The sequence below is a fragment of the Nelumbo lutea genome, chromosome 1, assembly GCF_056320005.1.
Source record: "Nelumbo lutea isolate HS-2025 chromosome 1, American lotus-T2T, whole genome shotgun sequence".
NCBI lineage: Eukaryota > Viridiplantae > Streptophyta > Magnoliopsida > Proteales > Nelumbonaceae > Nelumbo > Nelumbo lutea.
The window spans coordinates 149,523,260-149,540,562 of record NC_142684.1 but is presented as its reverse complement, the minus strand read 5'-3'; the positions used below and the strand labels follow the sequence as shown (position 1 = coordinate 149,540,562).

The 17,303-nt window shown below is 44.3% G+C and overlaps 1 protein-coding gene across 2 annotated transcripts; it reads left to right on the top strand.

Moving 5' to 3' along the window:
• The first annotated feature begins 13,330 nt into the window (after nt 1-13,330).
• HPL1 (hydroperoxide lyase 1) lies at nt 13,331-16,928 on the top strand. Of its 2 annotated transcripts, none has more exons than XM_088952667.1 (3): nt 13,331-13,502; nt 15,248-15,592; nt 15,708-16,928. In XM_088952667.1, exons 1-3 carry the CDS (start codon nt 13,392-13,394, stop codon nt 16,737-16,739), a joined length of 1,488 nt encoding a protein of 495 aa, XP_088808793.1. In that variant the 5' UTR covers nt 13,331-13,391; the 3' UTR covers nt 16,740-16,928. The 2 variants fall into 2 exon arrangements, with proteins under 2 accessions (XP_088808793.1, XP_088808794.1); XM_088952668.1 differs by having other exon boundaries at nt 13,382-13,502; nt 14,982-15,592.
• Nucleotides 16,929-17,303: the final 375 nt, after the last annotated feature.

The window sequence follows — 17,303 nt, the reverse complement described above, 5'->3', positions numbered from 1 at the left end:
GTCCTAAAGTCTTTTAAGATAATCATAGATCAATTACACCCGAACTTTGTTCGTAATGTGGTAGGGACCATTTCGCTCTTTTATGAGTATTGTCTTCCCCTTGACCTCAACACCTTTTCCACCATCCTGTCTATAAAGAAAAACTCCTCCTATGTTCTTCCCGAGCACAGGAAAACCTACTACCTCAACACCTTTTCCCCCTCTAGAGGCCTCCTTATATAGATTTTCAAGGGGGCTCTTGCCCCTTCTTGAAGGGAGCAATTGAAAACCTCACCCCCTTCTTGAACTTTCTAGAGTTCTCTCTTGAAAGCCTTCTAAGGGTTTCCGCCCCTAGCTCTTTGGGCTGCACTTAGGCTCCTTCTTAGCACATGATAGCTACACTCTGAGCTGCTCTTTTGGGCTGAGAATGGGCCTTCTCTACTGGGCCGAATTTTACTCTTTGCTAGGCTTTCTTTTCTTGGGTTTTCTCAAGGAATCAGCTTGTACTTCTCGGGTCGAAGTGTGCTCTCTTGCTTCCATCACCGGGCTGGGCTGAATTTGGTCTTTTTGGACCTTCTTTTCTTACCTTTTGCCTTCTTTTTCTTGGATTAATTACCCCTGAAATCTTTTCTTAGCATTAAGCTAAATTAGAGCAAAATTAAATAAAACCGACATAATAATCCATGCAAAGACCTCATAAATTATAGATAAATTGTATGTTCAACACTCCCAGAAAGGGAGGAAGAGGGGCACGAAGAGATCGCGTATGAAAGCCGAGCAATCTCTCGAGGTCGTCATCGTGGAACCATCTTTCGTACCTCAGGAGGAGGCCTAGTCTGCTGCCCCTCGGCTGAGGTCCCGCGTAAGGAAGTTTGGTCCGAAGAGCCGAGGAGTTTGTCTATACCTGTGGATGGACCAGAAGGTTATCTTTTGGCTATGAAGGACAACATCATGGACCATGTCAAGGCCATGTGGAAAAGTCGGGAGGCTGTCTTTGAATAAGAAGTTTCGAAGTGGGCCGAGTTGGCTCCGAGCGCTCTCCTGGGACTAGTTGCTAGCCATTGTATGGTGGTGAGCTTTCTACCTTTCCTCTCCCCCTTTCTCTTCTCTTCTCTTTTTTTTTTTTTTTGACCTCGGCTTTCTGGTTTGCAGGTTAACTCCGCTGCTCATGCGTTGGCTTTCCAAGCGGTGATCCACACGAAGGATGCTATCAACGCCAGAACGCAGATGCTAAGTCTCCACCGTGACTTGAACCATGCTCGGGGTGAGGTGCTTAGGGCCAAGAGGGAGCTTATCCTAACTCAGGAGAGGCAGATTTCCTCACTGAGCGAGGAGAAAATGCGTTTGGAGCGAGAGATTACAGACCTCAAGGCTTTTATCTCGCAAGAGAGGATCAAGGTCGTGGAGAGCTTCAAGGAGTCCGTAGAATTCGAGGCTTTGCATGTTGAATATGGATCAGACTCCTACCACACAGGGTTCAAGTTGTGTCATTACTTAGTTTGTTAGAAGTTTCCCGACCTTGATCTTGGTGGGATCACGATGGCGGGCTTGGACCCTGAAGTGGCCAAGGAGGCAAACGTAGAGCCTGACTCTTCGGGGGAGGAGGGCGACACTGAGGCCGAGGCGGCATACCCTTTTGAGTGACGGCTCCTTTCTTTTTCCCTTTTCTGAACTATGAATGTACTGTCCCGAGCCTTTGAGCTCGGGTAAAAATTCTTGTATCTGAACTCACTTTTTAATGAAGTATAGTTTCTTTTGAATATTTCTGAGTGCAAAAATACTTCTAAGTGTGAGTGGACTCTGTGCTGGTTTCGTGGGTTGCTCCGGACTGAGTGAAGTTGTGTTACTTCGGGTTTCGTGGGTTGCTCTGAACTATCGGGCTACCGTGCTGAGTAAGAGCTGCAGGGGTGTAGACACCATAGGGTTCATACCCGAGTTGTCTTTTCCTTAAGGGTTAGAGATAACCAGGTTCTTGTCAGTTTGGCATTTTGTGGCCCTTAAGCTTAGGGAGGGACCCGTAGTCCGCTCTTGGATTTCGCCCAGGCCGAAGTGGCAACTGGGGTCTTCTTGTGGCCCTTAGGCTTAGGGAGGGACCCGTAGTCCACTCCTGGATTTTACCCATGCTGAAGTGGCAACTAGGGTCTTCTTGTGGCCCTTAGGCTTAGGGAGGGACCCATAGTCCGCTCCTGGATTTAGTTGCTCCTTGGAGACCTGTAAGGAACTAGCTATTAGAGGACCCAGGGTACTAACCCAGTGGGGTTGCTCCGATGGCTAAGTTAGTACTCCCATATTAGATGGCGGGCTTAGAAATCACAATCTGAGAGTTAGAGCCTGCTTACTTGTTTTTGGGGCTGATGCTTTGGTTCGTAATCAAAGATAGTATCGCCTTAGGTTGTTGATGTTCAATGCACGGGGCACTTTCTTTTCATCGAGGGTTCGAGCTCGTACGTGCCCTCTTCTAGTATCCACTTCACTCGGTAGGGACCTTCCTAGTTCGGTCCTAGCTTACTTATACCGGATTTGGGCACCATGACTTTTCGGAGGACTAGGTCTCCAATGCAGAAGTGTCATTTTCTGACTCGGGCGTTATAATACCGGGCTACTTTTTGTTGGTAGGCTACGGCCTGGATTTCCGCAAGGTCCCGTACTTTTTCTATTAGGTCGAGGTTGGTGCGGAGCTCGCCGCCATTTTCCTCTTTGTTGTAGGCTTCTAGACGTAGTGTGGGTATCTCAATTTTGGCTGGGATTACTACTTTCGTGCCATATGTGAGGTTGAAGTGGGTTTCTCCTGTGGCAGTCTTGGCTATAGTTCGGTAGGCCCATAGTACGCTGGGCAATTCTTCCATCCATAGCCCCTTAGCTCGTGATAAGCGAGCTTTCAGTCCGTGGAGTATGGCTCGGTTCGTGACTTCTTTCTGCCCGTTTGCCTGGGGGTGTGCTACCGAAGTGAAGTTCTGTTGTATCCCCATTTCCACACACCAATTCTGGAACTTGATATCTTTAAACTACTTACCATTGTCGAAAATGAGCACTCGGGGCAATCTGAAGCGGCATACTATGTTCTTCCAAAAGAAGTTCTGCACGGTTCGAGCTGTGATTGTTGCTAGGGGTTCTGCTTCTACCCACTTTGTGAAATAATCTACTGCTACTACTAAGAATTTCCCTTGTCCTGTCACTGGCGGGAATGGTCCGAGGATGTCGATTCCCCACTGTGCGAAGGGCCATGGGCTGGTGAGGTACTTTAGGTTGGCAACAGGTCGGTGATGGATGTTGGCGTATCTTTGACATTTGTGCAAGAGCCCTACCCCCCGAGTGTCCGCCGCATAGGCCTTCATGGGTGTCATGGAGAATGAGCTCAACTTCTGATGGTCACAAACAGTGCAAGTAGGGGAGCATGTAGGATCTTCGGTACAATCGCCCGTCTATCATGACATACTTGGTTGCCTTTCGTTCTATCCTCATGGGTGCGTTACGATCTGCAGGTCGGGTTCCGTGAAGTAGGTAGCTCACGAGTGGATTGATCCAGCTTGGTTCAGCTTGTATAATAGGAGTGACCTCTTCTCCCCCCTGAGAATGCTGGGTCGAAACAAATTTTCTATGTGTATGGTCCTCTTGGTGTTGTTGCTCATGCTGGCTAATTGGGACAATGCATCAGCCTCAACGTTCTCAGACCTTGGAATCTACCTGATAAAATAAGACCGAAAGTCTTATAGGATTTCTTCGGCTTTGGCCAAATAGGCGGCCATGGTAGGATCACGGGCTCCGTAGTCTCCGGTGATCTGATTGACCACGAGCTGGGAGTCACTGCAGACGACGATGTGCTTTCCTTGTACTTCTTGCTAATGCGAGTTCGACTAGTAGCGCTTTGTACTCAGCTTCGTTGTTGGATGCTGCGAACTCGAACCGGTGTGTGTACTCTAGTTTCACTCTGCTTGGTCCGTGTAGTATGGCACTGGCTCCGCTTTCTTGTTGATTGGATGACCCATCCACATGAAGGATCCAGGGTTCTTCATCCCAAGTTGGCCCTGCTTTGGTCGGGATTGGTGCCGTACTGGCTGAAGCCTCTTCTCCATGTTCGATCTCTGGTAGTTCAGGGATTGCGGTGCTGAAGGTACACTCTGCTATGAAGTCGGCCAAGGCTTGGGCATTAATTGTCATCCGAGGTTCGTATTGGAGGTCGTATTCGCTGAGTTAGATACCTCGGGCTTGAGTAAGACTTGTCTCAAAAGCTTGTTTGTGAGGACTACGACAGTGTGAGCTTGGAAATATGGGCGGAGCTTCCGAGTTGCCGTGACCAGTGCGTACGTCAACTTCTCGATTTCTAGGTACCTGGTTTTTGCATCCTGCAAAACTTTACTTATGTAGTAGATAGGTCGTTAGACCCAATCTACTTCTTTTATTAGTACCGAGCTGATTACCTCATCACTCACGGAGAGGTACAACTTTAAAATATCACCCTCCTCGGGTCGGGTCAAAACCGAGATACTAACTAGGTAATTCTTTAGCTCGTCAAAGGCGAGCTGGCACTCTTTAGTCCATTCGAAGTCTTTACTTTTCTTTATTTCCTTAAAAAAGGGGAGGCAACGATCTGCCGACTTGGATAGGAAGTGACCTATGGCAGCCATGCGGCCATTCAGCCTTTGAACCTCTTTCAACATGTGAGGTGGCTTCATTTGTAGGATAGCCTTGACTTTTTCGGGGTTTGCCTTGATTCCACGCTGGTTAACTGTGTAACCTAGGAATTTTCCCTTGGTGACACCAAAGACACTTACTAGGATTCAACTTCATATTATACTTGCACAGGATTTCAAAAACGCACTGCAAGTCACTTATTAAACTGTCTGAAAATCAGGTTTTGACGACCATGTCGTCTACATAACACTCAACCTTATCGCCGATTAACACCTCAAAAAGTTTGTTGACAAGTCTTTGAAAGGTTGCCCCGGCATTTTATAGTCCAAAAGGCATAACCTTATAATAGTACAAGCCTAGCTCAGTTGTAAACGTTGTTTTTTCCTCGTCGGAAGGGTCCATCTTGATCTGGTTGTAGCCCGAGTATGCATTGAGAAAACTCAGCAACTCGTGCCCTGAGGTCAAATCCACTAGACGGTCGATTTTGGGGAGAGGGAAACAATCCTTCGGGCAGGCTCGATTCAGGTCGGTGTAATCAACGCAGATGCGCCATTTACCGTTGGCCTTTTTTACTAGAACGGGGTTAGCCACCCAGCTCGGGTAGTGGGCCTTTTCTATTTAATTGCCCTGACTAAAGGATTAGTGTTCAATTTATGAGTTATAACCTTAGCGTCTATACCGGGCATTTCTGCCGTGAACCAGGCAAATACATCAAAAATTTCAAGTAGAAAACTTACCGACCGAGAGCAAAGGGGCTCCTCGATCATGGTTCACATTTGGAGAGTTCTGGTTGGGTCTTCCGTTGAGGTCGGAATGTGGATTGTTCCTTCGGTGGTCGTGGCTCGTTCTTCGAAGTATTTCGTAGGCCGCTCTAATTTGAGGTCATCCGTCAGTTTGTCTTTTCCTTTGAGAGCAGCGACATAACACTTTTGGGACTCGAGCTGATCGCCCTGAGCTACCCCTACCTCGAAGTCTATGGGGAACTTCATGGCCAGGTAGTAAGTTGACACCACTGCACGAAGGGTGTGAGTGACGGGCCGCCCTACAATGGCGTTGTATGGGGAGGGGATTGCGACTACTAGGAAGGCATGCTCGAACCTCACGATGTTGGGCCATGTACCGATCTCCACAGGTAAGGAAACTCGTCCGAGGGGTTTGACCTCTTCTCCACTGAAACCCACTAAAGGAGTGTTGGCAGGTTGGAGGTCGCTTTCCTAGAGCCGTAGCTTGTTGAAGGTGCTTCTGAATAGGATATCGGTCGGACTTCCCGAATCTACCAGGATGCGCCTGACTTCGAAGTCGTTGATCTTCATTCTGATGACCACTGCGTCGTCGTGGGGGTATTGAATCCCTCGCACGTCATCCTCGGTAAAGAATATAGGATCCTCAGTTCGCGGCCACTTTGGAGGGTTTTGCTCCTCATGTTCTAGCTCGCAAGCTGAAATCTTTCCCGCTGTCGTGGAACAGCCCGCAACAACCGACCCACTGGTGATTGTATTGATTACTTTGCGACTAGTCTTTCCTCAGGCAGTTGTCATTGTTCACTTGGCCTTCTGCTGGACTCGAGAGGGTCTTTCTTTTGCTCCCCTCGTTGGTCTGTCTGGCCTTTATTACTTCTTTGTACAAAGTTCCTCAGGTACCTGCGACGGATGAGTTCTTCAATCTCGTCATGGAGGTTCTTATAATTTTTGGTGCTATGATCGTGGTCCTTGTGAAAATGACAATATACATTTTTATTTTTATGGGTCGGGTCGCTTCTCAACCTGGGCGGCCACTTTACAAAGGAGGCATCCTCTATGGCCATGAGAATTTCTCCACGCTTCGTGTTGAGGGGCGTGAAGCTCGTTCTTTCAACCGGGGGAGCTCGGGGGTGAAAATCTGACATGTTCCCCCTGACAGGGGACATGCTTTTCTTTCTTTTGCCAACTCCGTTGTTCGAGCTGTGGTTTTCCCTTTTCCTTTTCTCCACTGGGGCTTCGGTCCACTGGTTCATTTCTTCTTCAGTGCCGATGAACTGATCCGTGAGCTTCAAGAACTCTATAATGTCCTTGGGTTTTTTCGCAACCACGTGCCATTTAAACTCTCTGTGAGTAATCCCCTTTTTGGTTGCCGCAAGTCTCACAGCTGGGTCTAAGTCTGGGATCAACAAACAGGTATCGTTGAAGCGTTTGATGTAGCTTCTGATTGACTCTCCTTCCCTTTGGACTATACTGAGCCCAGCTTTTAACCGTCCCAGGCGTAATGTTTCTATACCAAGTGCAATCTACTCCTTTGAAATTCGTGAAGAAGGCAACACACATACAGGCCTCGTCAGCTCCGGTGAGATGCATCTGGGACTGGAACGAATCTACGTGGTCATTGGGGTCGAAAGACCCGTCATACTTGTCCAGGGGAGGAACCTTGAAGTTTGTTGGCATCGGGGAAGCTAGGAGCTCGGGGGATAGCAGAGAGGGTACAAAAAGGAGGGGAGCAGTTTTGGTGACCTTCGAGCTTACTCGTGCCCTACCTTTAGGCTGCTTAGGTCAGGTTGATGCTTCGGTAGGCCTTTGGCATTGCTCAGATGGTTCCGTAGCGGTGCTGCTAACCTCCGTACTGTCGGATGGTGCTTTGGTCGGGTGTGACTCGGACTGCCGACTGTTGCAGGCTGAGAGGCCTTGCCTGGAGTCCTCAGCTAGGACTCTGAACTGATTTTTTGTAAGAAGGCCTTCAAGTCGTGAAGGCCGAGGTGGGATGACTCTGGTGTGTCGAGTATCTTTCGACCTGGTCACTTGGAGTGAGGTGGGGTGGACTTGTTTCTCTTTTCTGTCGTGAGGCGAGGCTTGGGAGGTTTCCTCCTGGTCAGGGCGGCTGCCTTGGCGGTGTGGCTTGCTCGGGGTGATTGGGCACTGAGGTGGGGTTGGTTGCTGGTTTTGCCGCAGTGGTGGAAACTGCTACTGGTACATGTGGTGCAGAACTTGTTGTTGGTATTGTTGGAACTGTTGGACCTGCTGCATTTGGGCTTGCATAGCTCGTAGGTAGTATACTAGGCCGTTTAGTTGGTTGTGTCCTACTCTCAGTGGAGCTACAGACGGTTCCACGAAGGTTGGGGTTACTATAGGAGGGAATGGGGTGCTCCCAGGCCCAAATGGTTGGGGAACCACAGGTGTTGGGATCCCATCAGCGGGAAGCGGTATGGTGAACTGGCCTACACAAATAGTTGGGGCTGAAGTTGTCCCCCAGAGGCGTTCGTTTCCCTGAGTTGTTCGGCATTGCTGGAAGAGACCATAGGTCTGGTTTTTGAACTTTCTAGGTGTTCAGAAAGGGGGATAAAAAGGCTTTTTGTAAGAGGTTCCCACAAACGACCCCAATTGATGTGGTGTAATCTGGCTACTCCCTACTGGAGTTGACCTGGCTTCCAACGACGACAAGAATGGGTTCCTAAAAGAGAGGAGCTCAGAGATCCCGGGGTGACTCACCCAGCGTGGATACTCCGATGGCTAAGTTAGAACACAGTGATAGTATAGAGCTTGGAGATGATAACAATGAGAGCTCAGAGAGTAGAGATGTTGCACAATCAATAATAGTAATAGAACATACCTCTGCCCTAGGTGAGTGCGGGGTCTTTTATACAGTGGCTCAGGTGGGTAGGTGGAACGGTTATTGAACCCCTGTTAGGATGGGACTTGTCGCGTGTTAGGTGGTTGAAGCGCCACCAAATGGTAATACTGTCACTTCCCGCCAGAACGGGGAGTTGGTGAACTAATGTTACCGTTATAAGTACGGTCCAGTGGGGTTTAGGAAAAAAGGGGTGCATTCCTCGAGGTGGCCATGCGGAGGTTTGTACGGTAGATGGGCTATCTGCGGGATACCCGGTTACTTGGTAGCGAGCTAGTGAGTAGCGAGTTTCTCGAGCTCGTGCCTTGGTCTGCCTTTGTGAATGCTGAAGTGTTCTTGGGCTGAGGTGATTCCTGTTCGGAGTACTAGCATACCCGAGCTCGCTTTATACCAAACTGGCTTATGTCAGGTTGTCGCTTGTGTTGGGTCACGTATACGTGTCGTCTGTCTATAGGTCGGGCCAAATTACCCTTCATCAATGGTATACCTACTATGGTTAGCACGCAAAAATAAAATATTTGATGGAGTTGAGGTGATGTCTTTTGATATAATAAGAAAGCCAAATACTACCTCTCCAGTGACAACAATCTATTGGAAAGGGGTATGCAAACACAACACATTAACAGGATAGGTATAGGGGATTGTGCTTCTCTTCACATAGACGACTCATTTGACCCAAACACAGTTGTTGCAGGACAGGCTTTCAATCTTCAAGACACCGGTAGAAACCTCACAATAGCTGATGGAAGAATTTTTGGGTCGTAGAAAGTTATGATGCGGAGCTTCATGCCTTAGTGTCTAGAAGCAATTTCAACAGCCCATATAGTTGATATAACAATATATTCTGATTGTCAAAAACTTGTTAATTTCTTCACAATTCATGTCAAACCAAGTTCATGGGTAGAACAGATGCATTGGGCTCACATCTAGAGTCTGCTGCTTAGTTTTCAATCCTTTTTGTTCATTCATGTAAATAGAGAGTTAAATCCAAAGGCCCATCTTTTTGCTTACTTTCCTTGTAAGGGTAAAGTCACTCTAGCATATCATTCTACTACCCACAATCATGTACAATTATTTTCTAATCAATAAAGCTGCTTTTGTGTGCCAAAAAAAAAAAAAAAAAAGATATGATGACTTCAACAGTCTTGACTTTGTGTGTGGAGGAAGCTTTTCCACCGTGGCCAGTCAAAAACCTCATGGCCGAAATAGTGAGTTCACATCAGTGCCCCACAAGCGGGTACACCACAATGCACGACAGCATTCCAACTGTATGTTGGGAATATCTCCCGATGACAATCACAAGAGATAATGAGACATCACCGGAGATAGTTCCCAATACATAATTGGGATGTGCTGTGGGGCATTGTGGGGTTTCCCTTGTGGGGCACTGATGTGAACTCTGAAATGGTGGAGGCATCCCAATTGTTTGACATCTCAAATTAGGAGTGAGTAAATAGATAGGTTCTACCTGTAACCAACCTTGAACCAATCCTATCCGATTTATTACAGGGTAGAGTTTGATTACAAATTCTTGGAACAGACCACCATCCGGTTTGGATCCAGGGTCTAGAGGTTTAACCTACCCAAACCAACATGATGAATCGGCATTGGAACTGAATTAGCTTTAAAATAAACCACAAAATATTGTTAATGATGTGAAGATTTAAGCCAAGCACTCATGGTTATAAAAGCTATGGTCTCATTTGACCATCTAATTATTTAAGTGATTTGATCATTTGTTTTCATCTTAACATTTGTATGTGTATAATAAATAATGCAAAAGTTAATATTTACAAAATTAAAATTATAATGACAAATTTTCAACCATATAATAATATATTGTGATAATCTACATATGAAATTACTCATTTTAATCAATAAAAATAATATAAGTTTTAAACTATATATTATCATTACTGAAAATCAAGTTTTTGAAGGACATGTTTCATTTTTTTTTTTCTAAAAGGGAAGAGTGAAGAAAGAACAGGTTCCACGGGTAGACCCTGAAATCGACCCCAGAACCGCCAGGGCCAGAACTGACCTTGGAACCAACCTTCACAAGATAGGTTTTGGTTCCAAAAGCCTGAAGCCGACCCCTACAAGATAGGTTCCAGGTTCTGCCATGAAACCTAACCGTACCAACCCATGCTCATCCCTATCCAAAACTTTCCCAGGCGTGAGATTGTAAACTTGGGGGAGGCTCTCCTTTCCAATCAGACACTTTCATTCTTCACTGACCTCACATTTTTCCTTTCTATTACTTCGTATCACCAAAATGCTTTCATTAATTCTCAATGCAACCGCAAGCTATTTTTGTACAAGGCATGCAGTTGTTGCTTGCAGCGAGAACCAGCTCTTGACAACCAAATAGCAAATTGTTCCTACAGAAAGCCAATGTCTTTGTGCTTTTGCTGTTGCTAGTATGCATTATGTACTCCACTCTCTTCACTATTGGCCATTCACCCTGAATCAGCATATATAACCCCCTCCATTTTCTCTGCCCAACAACTGTAGAGCCAGTCTCCTGGTGGAACCAGAAACAAGAGATGACTCAGGCTTAGTGCACGATTACATGCGCAAACTCTTTCTTGAATAAAGGATTTGTACTTTAGATTATATTGAAAGGTTGTAACTTGTAAGCAACACATCACAGACAACTATTATTGTTAAATGGAATTTGAAACTCAACCATTTTATACTCTTTCAAATTCCAGATTCTGGAACTATCCGGGATAGAAGAAATGCTTACCAGATGATTATCAGACTTTGACAAACCAGGTACATCCATGTAAGTCATCCTTAGGGAGGAAATACCTACTTTTCAATGCTTTCAAATGTGCCATTGGACTCAACGTGAGGACCATGATAATATCTGAAGCTCGATAGTTAAACGGAAAAAGGCTAGTGAGTAATAAGGGGCTGTGCCGCTGTGGTGCGATTGCAATCTCAAAGCTGCTGCTGGTACAAAAAACAATTAATGGTTCATTTAGTTTGTAGTCGGAATCGGAATAATTTATATTATTCCCATAGGAATTGGAGTGGGAATTGGAATCAGTAAAAATGAGATTTCATTCCCAAGGGGCAAGGAATGACCACTCCCTCAAATGGGGGAATGTGCCATTCCAACAAGAAAGGGAATGGGATTCCAATTCCACCTAACCAAATGGTGGGAATTGGAATAACCTATTCCGAATCCGATTCTAGATCCCTGTTCCAGCGAACCAAACAGGGCCTAAAATAAATCCTCGGTTCATCGTTGCAAAAAATAAAAAATAAAAAATTAACTAAAATCCATAAGAATAAGGAGGTATTTTGAAAAATTAATCCATAATAACAAGGGCGGAAAACACTAACCTAGTCAATCAACAGAATCGAATGACAGATTCAAACCAATGAGAAATTCCTTTGTTGATTGTGATGTAGTTGTTGTCGCTTTCTTATTATTCTTCATCTTTCAATGGGGAAAGAGATTTGGATTCCTCTCTTCATTTGAAAAAACATGTATATATAAGTTGGGATCACCTACCAACAAAACAAGTTCCAACACCCTGTTCATTTCATCCAACACCGTACATCTTGTTATGAAACTAGGGCCCACCATAAAAGTGGGACCTGTTATGTATGAGATGTGTAATGTTAGATGTAGTGATAGGGTGTTTGAACTAAACTTGTTCACGGGCTGGGTGGCCTAACGGGCCGGCCCGGCTTGGCCCGGCCCGACCCCTCGGACGGGCTTGAATAAGCTTTTTAGCCCGTAGGCTTAACCTCGGGCCAAAAAGCCCAGTCTGCATAAAATTCGAGTCGGGCTCGGGCTTTGCCAAAATAGCTCGGCCCGACCTGACCTATAGTTAAACCTAAGTAAACCCGGCCCGACCTATAGTTAAACCTAAGTAAAAACCCTATGTGATGCCCATTTGAATAGATTTTTTGATTTGAGAAGGTCGTTGATTCACTTGTAGGCCCATTATTCATTTAAATAGGGGAAAAACATCTGAATTCAAATAGATAATGTCTATTGAATAGGGAAAATTTTGATTTTCTTTTATTAGGTCAGGCTTCGGGCTCGGGCTTGGGCTTCGAGCTTTTTATCAGGGCCGGGCTCGGGCCCAAGTTCTAGGCCCGTTGGTCGGGCCGAGCTCGGGCTCGGGCCTATTATTTTTCTGTTAATGAGCACTAAAAGCCGGCCCGAGCCCGACCCGGCCCGCCCGGCCCATGAACAGGTCTAGTTTGAACATATTTTGTTGGGAGGTGATCCTGATAAAGAGGAGGATGCTTGTTTGTCAATTCGGATTTCCTGCTAACCTCTTCCTCCTCTCTTCTCTACTAACCCACTCAAATCAGGCCACCTGTCCCTATTTGTCTAACCTCCCAATAAATGTTCAACAAACGTGAACCCTCTGTTAACTAAATTATTTTTTAGAAGGAAACCTCACTTTCTTGAAGATTTAGCAAATTTTGATTGCAGTTCTTTCTAAACTTCAATTGTACTGTTATAAAAGATGAAGATCTCTTTCTTGTCTTCAATATTTTTTTTCCGAGATATTATTAAATAGAAATCCATAATAAACACATCAAATAATTAAAAAAATGGAAATTATTTCAAAAGTTGATCCTACAATTACTAAAGATGAAGAAAATACTTTTGTTTTTCTTCAGGGAGAATAACGGTTCCTAGGGTCAGAATTTTTAAGTCCAAATTATAGCGAGAGTGAGTATTAGCTTGAAATTGATGCCAATTTGCAAGCAGACATTGGTATGTGAGGGTTTTTGACATTTTGAATATTTATAACTCTGTAATAGAAATCAGAATTTGCATTGTGCCCATCCGTAATTTTCTGTTTGTTTTAATCTCGTGGAACTTGTTTCTAATCCACTGAAAAGAAAATTTGTCTTATTTGCAAGTGTCAGACTTGCAAAGTAGTTTTAAGTTCTAATCAGATTAGGTTTCCAATGACCATCAATATAGAGAAAAAGGGAAAATGTATGGTATGGTAAGGTTCTATGGAGAAAAGGAAAATGTGTGGCGTGGGAAATTTCTATTTAGTTTAGATTTCCAATGACAATCAATAAAGAGAAAAGGGAAATGTGTGGCGTGGGGAATTGCAGTCTAGTTAAAATGGACTGCCACAAGCCCTCAGCTCTGCTACATTGGCTACAAATGGAGCCAACCTTCTACACTCCTCATTATGCCTCACATAGTAGAAGATGCAGAGTGCACCGTTGGAACCTCGGTCGAAGATGAGCTCAGGATACAACACATGTCCTTCAAGCAGGAATACAATGGCACTCTCGAGTTGGTATTTACCTATCTTCTTCCACATTCTCACACTCTAGCTCTCTCGTTTGCTGGTTTTTTTTTGCTCTTTTGCTTTCCAAAGTCTTTAGCTCGGCTATCAGCTCAATTTAGCCAATCACTCAAGTTTACATGCATACGTCAGTCGTCAGAGTGCTCCTTCTTAGAATCACCTTAGGGATTTTGTCCTTTTCTTCTGAATGCAGAGGGGACAAGGGAAGAGAGTGGGGAGAGAAGAAGGGGAGAGAAACCAGAGACTGAGGTGGAGGGGGAAGTCTGAGAATGGAGAGAGTGGGGGTTCAAGCCTGAGAGGACAAGGGTAATATTGGATTTTCAAAAAATTTGTCACATGGGTCATATGCGCACAAATTGTAACGAGCATTAACCGATGTTAATCACAGGGGAAGAATTAGTCAATTGTTAGAAACAGTAAGTGTAAGATATACTTAGTAAATTAATTAAATCACAAGGATAGCTTAAAAAATTTATCCTAAGTTATAACAAAGGAATTTCTCGAGTCCTGATCTAATAGGCGCAACGTTGTAAAACACAATAAATCAAAAGTTGATTTGATTTTAATCTTTTTCAAGAATATATAAGATGTAAGTATTGTTAAAGGACAAGTGTTAAAAATATTTCCAATCAAGGTTCATAGTATCAATAGTAGGGGTGTTAATAAGACTGGATTTAGTCCAATCTGATCCAGTCCAATGTGAGTCCATTATAAATAGATCAAGTCCAATCCAATTCAATGAATATTTTGGACCAATTCAATTCAATATCTAGACCATCCAATCTGTTCAAATTCGTTTTGATTTCGATTGGTTTTAATCTAAACCTGGTGGATTGACACCTATATTCTTATCTTATATCAATGGACCAGATATTGGCTTAATCCAACCCAATTTAATATAAATTTATTATAGATGGACCAGGTCCAATCTAATCTAATAAATATTTTGGACTGGATTGGTCCAATCCAATATGTATTGTTGGTCCGTCCAATCCATTCAATTTGATTTTGGACTGAACGGGGTCTAATCTAAAACTTATCCATTAACACCCTTATCGATACATATTGGCCTGTATCGGCCGATACATAGAGCTTCCCGATACTACAGGGTTGTATCGGGTCAGATCATTTTTTATTTTTGAAAAAAAAATAATAAAACACAAAAAAAGCACCGACAATCGATATTTAGAACGTTGCTTCCAATTGCTTATAGTGTGTGTGCCTACATGATCGATCCGGATTGGTTCATCTGTATTCGTTATGTTGATGGGCTAATTGTATGCTTTTTTAAATTTATGAGGGAAGTTTTTGTTAGAATCAAAACCGAAGAAAGTTTTTATAATTGTAGAAAACTCGGGGAGGGTTTAATGCTGTTCCCTAAGGCTTAACGCCTTAACCCATTACAAGAGTTAATGTTAACCCATTATACTGTTCCTTCCTCCTGACTCTGACCGGTGACTGTGTGGTAAGGATTGGAAGCGATGACATATATATATGATTTTTCTCGTTGCTGGTCAAGTGGTCATATGTATAACGCGTGGAGATAAGGGTCTTCATGACACAATTAATAATTCGATTCCTTTGACTTTACCACTCAAGCTGCGTTATATACTCGTACAAAACACAGCATAGTAAATAAAAGATCATAAGCAATGGCAATGACGATGTTGAAGATGATGACTCCACCGCCGGCATCCTCCATGCCCTCGCTAACTCCAACGCATCCGGTGCCGCAGATCAGAACAATTCCCGGCACCCATGGCTTGCCGTTGATCGGCCCTCTGTCGGACCGTTTGGACTACTTTTGGTTCCAAGGTTCCGAGACGTTTTTCCGCAAACGAATGGAGAAATACAAGAGCACTGTCTTTCGTACTAACATTCCTCCGACCTTCCCTTTCTTCCCATCCGTGAACCCGAATGTCATCGCCGTCCTCGACTGCAAATCTTTCTCCCACCTCTTTGACATGGACCTCGTCGACAAGAAAAATGTCCTTGTTGGTGATTTCATGCCTAGTGTTAGCTTCACCGGCAACATTCGCGTCAGTGTGTATCTCGATCCGTCGGAATCCAAACACGCTCTGGTTTGTTAATTAGTTAATTTTCAGAGTTACGGCCCTTAATTTGAAATACATTTTTGCAATTGGATCATTTGGCAGCTGACAAACACCAAACAATATAATTATTGTCTTCACTCAGGTCAAGAACTTTGCCACTGACATCCTCAAAAGGAGCTCCGGCATCTGGGCCTCCGAGTTCGTCTCTAACCTCGACGTCATGTGGAATACCATCGAGAAGGATATCACGGCGAAGGGGAGTGCAAGTTTCCCTGTACCATTGCAGCGGTGCATTTTTCGGTTTCTCACCAAGTGCCTGGTTGGAGCCGACACGTCAAACTCACCTGAAATCGCCGATAATGGGTTTGCCATGCTGGATGCATGGTTGGCGCTTCAGCTCCTCCCGACTGTGAAGATTGGAATTTTGCAGCCTCTGGAGGAGATTTTTCTCCACTCTTTTGCTTACCCATTCTTCTTGGTCAAAGGATCTTACCAGAAACTCTACGACTTCGTAAAGAAAGAAGGGAGGGAGGTGATAGAAAGAGGTGAGACACAGTTCCAACTGGGTGAAGAAGAAACCATTCACAACTTACTCTTCGTCCTAGGTTTCAACGCCTTCGGTGGCTTCTCGGTTTTCTTCCCTTCTCTGATAACCACCCTTGGGAGTGGTAAAACAGGGTTACAAGATAAGCTAAGACAGGAGGTGAGGGAAAAGGTTGGGTCGTCGTCACTCGATTTTGACTCGGTGAGGGAAATGGAACTCGTCCAATCATTTGTTTACGAGACACTCCGGTACAACCCACCGGTTCCTCTGCAATTTGCCCGAGCTAGGAAGGATTTCATACTGAGTTCGTATGACTCGTCCTACGAAATCAAGAAGGGTGAGCTCCTGTGTGGATACCAACTACTGGCCATGAGAGATCCAAAAGTGTTCGATGAGCCGGAGACATTTCAACCAGAACGGTTTACAAAAGAGAAAGGGCAACAGCTTCTGAACTATCTCTACTGGTCCAATGGACCGCAGACGGGCTCACCCAGCACGTCCAATAAGCAATGTGCAGCCAAGGACCATGTGGTTGTGACGGCGTGCCTGTTCTTAGCGGACTTGTTTCTGAGGTACGACTCGTTCACCACCGATGGCTCCTCCATCACAGCCGTTGAGAAGGCAAAATAAGAGTGAGGACTGAGGAGGCATTCTCAATTTCTCATCTCAAGATGGGTGTGCCCTTTTTTTTTTTATTTGTCCAAATAAAATCATTGTACCGGTCCATGGCATATGCCTTTTCTTTATTTCAAAGCATCGATAGAATATGCTCAATAGTCAATATATGGGGTTTATCTTAGTGCTCTCTGCACTCAGAAATAGAATCTACTCCCACGTGCGAACACCCATTTTTAATAATTAATTATTAATTATTAATTAATTACAGTAATTAATAGTATAATTATATTATTAATTATACTGTAATAATAATTACTGATTATTATAATAATTTAATAAAAAGAAATTATCCAAAACCCACCGTCAGTTTTTCCAAAGTCTATTCATCACTACTTTTCAAAACGTCAAAAACTCATACCAGTAACTTCGCTAACGAATATCATTAATTTATCACTTTACCTTTTATTATTTTCGGCCCATTTTGCAATACCAAAATTACCCCCGTCATTATTCAACCCAAAAACCAAGCATTAGCCGCTGCTTTCTTCCCTTTTGTTTGAGATTGAAGAACAGGAT